Source organism: Salmo salar, chromosome 01 (genome assembly GCF_965601325.2).
Source record: "Salmo salar chromosome 01, fSalSal1, whole genome shotgun sequence".
Classification (NCBI taxonomy): Eukaryota; Metazoa; Chordata; class Actinopteri; order Salmoniformes; family Salmonidae; genus Salmo; species Salmo salar.
In genome coordinates, this window is record NC_138291.1 from 9,861,611 (window position 1) to 9,868,532 (window position 6,922).

Genomic DNA, 6,922 nt, shown 5'->3' on the forward strand with positions numbered 1-6,922 from the left:
AATTCAGCAAAGAATATTGAAACCACAATCCATTCAGAAAAGTATATTGACACCACAATTAATTCAGTAAAGCATATTGACACCACAATCCATTCAGTAAAGCACATTGACACCACAATTCATTCAGTAAAAGTTTATTGACACCACAATCCATTCAGTAAAGCATATTGACACCACAATCCATTCAGTAAAGCATATTGACACCACAATCCATTCAGTAAAGCATATTGACATGACAATTCATTCAGTAAAGCATATTGACACACCAATTCATTCAGTAAAGCATATTGACACCACAATTCATTCAGAAAAGCATATTGATACCACAAATCATTCAGTAAAGCATATTGACACCACAATTCATTCAGTAAAGCATATTGACACCACAATCCATTCAATAAAGCATATTGACACCACAATTCTTTCAGTAAAGCATATAGACACCACAATTCATTCAGTAAAGCATATTGACACCACAATTCATTCAGTAAAGTATATTGACACCACAATTCATTCAGTAAAGCATATCGACATGACAATCCATACAGCAAAGCATATTGACGCAACAACTCATTCAGAAAATCATATTGACACCACAATTCATTCAGTAAAGCATGTTGACATCACAATTCATTCACTAAATCATATTGACACCACAATTCATTCAGTAAAGCATATTGACACGACAATACATTCAGTAAATCATATTGACGCCACAACTCATTCAATAAATCATGACACCACAATTCATTCAGTAAATCATATTGACACCACAATTCATTCAGTAAAGCTCATTGAAACCACAATCCATTCAGTAAAGTACACTGACACCACAATTCATTCAGTAAAGCATATTGACACCACAATTCATTCAGTAAAGTATATTGACACCACAATTCATTCAGTTAAGCATATCGACATCAAAATCCATTCATTAAAGCATATTGACACCACAATTCATTCATTAAAGCATATTGACATCACAATTCATTCAGTAAACATATCGACACCACAATCCATTCAGTAAAGCATATTGACACCACAATTCATTCAGAAAATCATATTGACACCACAATTCATTCAGAAAATCATATTGACACCACAATTCATTCAGTAAAGCATATTGACACCACAATTCATTCAGTAAAGCATATTGACACCACAATCCATTTAAAGCATATTGACACCACAATTCATTCACTAAACCATACTGACACCACAATTCATTCAGTAAAGCATATTGACACCACAATCCATTCAGTAAAGCATATTGACACCACAATTCATTCAGTAAAGCATATTGACACCACAATCCATTCAATAAAGCATATTGACACCACAATTCATTCAGAAAAGCATATTGATACCACAATTCATTCAGTAAAGCATATTGACACCACAATCTATTCAGTAAATCATATTGATACCACAATCTATTCAGTAAATCATATTGATACCACAATCCATTCAGTAAATCATATTGATACCACAATCTATTCAGTAAATCATATTGATACCACAATCTATTCAGTAAATCATATTGATACCACAATCTATTCAGTAAATCATATTGATACCACAATCTATTCAGTAAATCATATTGATACCACAATCTATTCAGTAATGTAACGTTCGTCGTATATACTGGACCAAGGCGCAGCGGGTTGAGTGCTCATTTTATCTTTTATTTAGAACACTTAAATAACAAAACAAGAAACCGAACGGTAATGCAGGCTAACCCTAGCAGTGCAAAAACAACTTCCCACAAGGGACATGTGAAAACAGGGCTACCTAAGTATGACTCTCAATCAGCAACAACGATGTACAGCTGTTCCTGATTGAGAGCCATACCAGGCCAACACAAAGAAATACACAACATAGATAGAGCATAGAAATACACAACACAGAATATAACCAAAACCCCGGAATACTCAAAACAAACACCCCTCTACATAAACACATATATCAACAAACCCCGAACCACATAAAACAAACACCCCCCTGCCACGTCCTGACCAAACTACAATAACAAATAACCCCTTTACTGGTCAGGACGTGACAAGTAAATCCTATTGATACCACAATCTATTCAGTAAATCATATTGACACCACAATCTATTCAGTAAATCATATTGACACCACAATCTATTCAGTAAATCATATTGATACCACAATCTATTCATATTGACACCACAATCTATTCAGTAAAGCATATTGACACCACAATGTATTCATATTGACACCACAGTTAATTCAGTAAAGCATATTGATACCACAATCTATTCAGTAAATCATATTGACACCACAATCTATTCATATTGATACCACAATCCATTCAGTAAATCATATTGACACCACAATCTATTCATATTGATACCACAATCCATTCAGTAAATCATATTGATACCACAATCTATTCAGTAAATCATATTGACATCACAATCTATTCATGCTGACACCATAATACAATCAGTGAAGCATATTGACACCACACTCTATTAATTAAATGGCGGTTTATTTGATTCCTATGTTTATTTAAGCAATAAGGCCTGAGAGGGTGTGGTATGTTGGCCATTATAAACTGGGTGGTTGGAGCCCTGAATGCTGGTTGGCTGAAAGCCATGGTATATCAGACTGTATAGTGTCTTATAGTGTCTTGTAGTGTCAAATAAACAGCCATTTACTGAATAGACTGTTCTCTCTGCTATCCCACGGCAAGCGGTACCGGAGCGCCAAGTCTAGGTCCAAAAGGCTTCTTAAGAGCTTCTACCCCCAAGCCTGAACAGCTAATCACATGGCTATCTGTACTATTTGCATCCCCCCCACCACCACCGACCCCCATTTTTACGCTGCTGCTACTCTCTGTTTATAATCTATGCATAGTCACTTTACCTCTACCTACATGTAAATATTACCTCAATTACCTCGACTAACCTGTGCCCCCGCACATTGACTCTGTACCGGTACCCCCTGTATATAGCTTCCACATTGACTCTGTACCAGTACCCCCTGTATATAGCTTCCACATTGACTCTGTACCAGTACCCCCTGTATATAGCCTCCACATTGACTCTGTACCAGTACCCCCTGTATATAGCCTCCACATTGACTCTGTACCAGTAACCCCTGTATATAGCCTCCACATTGACTCTGTACCAGTACCCCCTGTATATAACCTCCACATTGACTCTGTACCGGTACCCCCTGTATATAACCTCCACATTGACTCTGTACCAGTACCCCCTGTATATAGCCTCCACATTGACTCTGTACCAGTACCCCCTGTATATAGCCTCCACATTGACTCTGTACCAGTAACCCCTGTATATAGCCTCCACATTGACTCTGTACCAGTACCCCCTGTATATAGCCTCCACATTGACTCTGTACCAGTAACCCCTGTATATAGCCTCCACATTGACTCTGTACCAGTACCCCCTGTATATAACCTCCACATTGACTCTGTACCAGTACCCCCTGTATATAGCCTCCACATTGACTCTGTACCGGTACCCCCTGTATATAGCCTCCACATTGACACTGTACCAGTACCCCCTATATATAGTCTCCACATTGACTCTGTACCGGTACCCCCTGTATATAACCTCCACATTGACTCTGTACCAGTACCCCCTGTATATAGTATCCACATTGACTCTGTACCGGTACCCCCTGTATTTAGCCTCCACATTGACTCTGTACCGGTACCCCCTGTATATAGCCTCGCTACTGTTATTTTATTGTTGCTCTTTAGTTATTTGTTATTTTTCTATGTTTTACTTCAGTTTATTTTATTAAATTCTTTCTTAACACTTACTTTTCTTAAAACTGCATTGTTGGTTAAGGACTTGTCAGTCAGCATTTCACTGTGAGGTCTACACCTGTTGTATTCGGCGCATGTGACAAATATAATTTGATTTGGTACCATGGGTTTGACAAAACATTTCTTTTTACTGCTCTAATTACATTGGTAACCAGTTTATAATAGCAATAAAGCACCTAGGGGGTTTGTGATATATGCCCAATATACCACGATTCTGAGTTGCGTTGTGCCTAAGAACAGCCCTTAGTCATGGTATATTGGCCATATACCACACCCCCTCGTGCCATATTGCTTAAATATACTCAGCCTAAGGACTGTTCTTTCGCATGACGTAATGCGGAGTGCCTGGATACAGCCCTTAGCCGTGGTATATTGGCCATATACCACAAACCCCCAAGGTGCCTTATTGCTATTATAAGCCCGTTACCAACATAAATATACAGTAACAGTAAAAAAGAAATTGTGTCATACCTGTGGTATATTGTCTGATATACACACCGCTGGAATGCTGTTTCAGCCAATTAGCATTCAGGCCCCAAACTACCCTGTTTATTATGTGAGATAATGACCACATTTTGATCTGCTTCATAGTATGATAGTTTTGTGTGGCCAACAAAACTGTTTAAAAATATTTCTGCAAAAATTGTATTTTCATAGATATACAGGTAACTGACAAAATAATGGAAACACTTGAGTAAATGAAGGATACAAAGTATATTGAAAGCAGGTGCTTAATTAAGTTAATTAAGCGATTAACATCCCATCATGCTTAGTGTCATGTATAAAAAATGCTGGGCAGGCCATTATTTTTGCTAGCCCCCTTTAGGATGACAATGCCCCCACCCACAGGGCATTAGTAGTCACTGAATGGTTTGATGAGCATGAAATTATGTAAACCATATTCCATGGCCGTCTCAATCACCATATTTCAACCCAATTGAACACTTATGGGAGATTCTGGAGCGGCGCCTGAGACAGACAGTGCTTTCCACCATCATCAACAAAACACTAAATTATGTAATTTCTTATGGAAAAATGGTGTCGCATCGCTCCAATACAGTTCCAGACACTTGTAGAATCTATGCCAAGGTGCATTGAAGCTGTTCTGGCTGGTGGTGGCCCAACGCCCTATTAAGACACTTTATGTTGGTGTTTCCTTTATTTTGGCAGTTATCTTCTACCAATGACTACAGTGACTAAGCTCAGAAATATATTGTTTTGTCATGGATCCGTGCTCGTTCAGGTGCAGCTGTCAGCTACATTGGTGCCAACCTCATCCCACCTGATTTACAAATGTTTTGTTGGTTGACTTCTCAGCGATAGGGACTCTATCTCAATAGTACTTTCTTGATTACTCTCTCCTGACGTCCTTCTCAGAATGAATTAGAGGATGAGGTCAAAGGGGAGGAAATTGATATTTCAGATACATCCTTCGCTTTCAGTGCTCTGGCCCATGCGCCATAAGGTGCTTCCTCATTCAAACTCCAACTACATGTAATTATGGTCAATTATTGTAGTGGTTGAGGACTTATGTGCCTGCCGCAACAGCCAGCTCTCCTGTGGCATCTTGTTCCCCAGAACCACCGGGATGTCGCCCAGGGTGGAGAAGGTGTTCACACGGTGCAGTCGGTGGGATGTCATGAAGCTGCTGCTGTTCCCCCTTGGTCCTCGACCCCCCTCTCCTCTGTGACGAGGGAAGAGGTCACGATGACACAGGCAGGACAGGAACTTGTCGTGGAGCGACGCGTAGATAAATGGGTTGTAGCATGCCGAGCTCATAGCTAACAGGTGGCATGACACTTGGATAACGTTGACGTGGCTCTTGCCCAGGATGGTGAAGTCAGTATCCAGGTCGCGGATGAGATTGACCACCTGAAGAGGGAGCCAGGAGAAGGCGAAGCAGAGCACCGACACAAGGAGGAGGCAGAACGTCTTTCTTCTCTTTCGCCCCCAGTTAATTTGATTGGAGACAGGACCCGCCGCCATCAAACCAGAAATGTTCCTTTGTCTCAAGTGGTAGGAGATAGCGAGGTAGGATGCAGATACAGCGGCGAGTGGCACAAAGTAAGAGAAGAGCAGGACAAAGCAGGAGTAGACAAGGCGTCCCCACTCCTGGCCATGCCAGAACTCCTCACAGATGACCATGTGGAGACCGGTGGTGCTCAGGTCCAGGTAGCCAGTGTGGAGAGCTGTGGGAGTGGAAAACGCAAGGCTACACAACCAGATGACAGCCACCAAACCCCAGCAGAACTGGCAACCCACCCGCCTGCGAATGGGATAGGCCACAACGACGTACCGGTCCACTGCAATGGCTGTGAGGGACAAGACGGCTGCGAAAACCGTCGCCGACTGCATCAAGGTGACAAAGTGGCACATGAAGCGTCCGAAGAGCCACCCTCGCTTGTCGAAGGCATAGGAGGCCGTCAGGGGCACGCAGAAGATGCACATGACCAAATCGACTAGCGCCAAGTTGCCGATCAGGAAGTTGGTGGTGTTGTGTCTCTTCTTGTTGAGGCCGATGAGGAAGAGCAGCAGGAGGTTGCCAGAGCAGGCGACCAGGATCACCATGGAGTAGAGAGGGATGAATAGGGGCTTCAGGTCAAATAGGAGATCCAACCCAGTGAAGGAGGAGGAGGATGATGTGGAGTAGGCAGGGAGAGATGTGTTCTCTACCCAAGAGCAGTTCAGAGAAAACTCCCTGTTGTCCATCCCTGTAACACACAACAGAACAGGGAATACATCAGAGAAACCAACATCAGAGAAACCAACATCAGAGAAACCAACATCAGGGAAAACATCATCAGAGAAACCAACATCAGAGAAACCAACATCAGAGAAACCAACATCAGAGAAACCAACATCAGAGAAACCAACATCAGAGAAACCAACATCAGAGAAACCAACATCAGGGAAAACATCATCAGGGAAAACAACATCAGGGAAAACATCATCAGGGAAAACAACATCAGGGAAAACAACATCAGGGAAAACAACACCAGGGAAAACAACATCAGAGAAACCAACATCAGGGAAAACAACTTCAGGGAAAACAACATCAGGGAAAACAACATCAGGGAAAACAACACCAGGGAAAACAAC

At 41.5% G+C, this 6,922-nt stretch overlaps 1 protein-coding gene across 1 annotated transcript; it reads right to left on the bottom strand.

The window, feature by feature from the left end:
* Positions 1-1,234: 1,234 nt before the first annotated feature.
* prlh2r (prolactin releasing hormone 2 receptor) lies at positions 1,235-6,597 on the bottom strand. Its single transcript, XM_082962835.1, has one exon. The coding sequence runs from the start codon at positions 6,530-6,532 to the stop codon at positions 5,312-5,314; it is 1,221 nt and encodes a 406-aa protein (XP_082818961.1). The 5' UTR covers positions 6,533-6,597; the 3' UTR covers positions 1,235-5,311.
* Between the last annotated feature and the right edge of the window lie 325 nt (positions 6,598-6,922).

Bases quoted from the DNA above. Each gene is read 5' to 3' on its own strand.
- prlh2r (XM_082962835.1), bottom strand. From the start codon at position 6,532: ATGGACAACAGGGAGTTTTCTCTGAACTGCTCTTGGGTAGAGAACACA.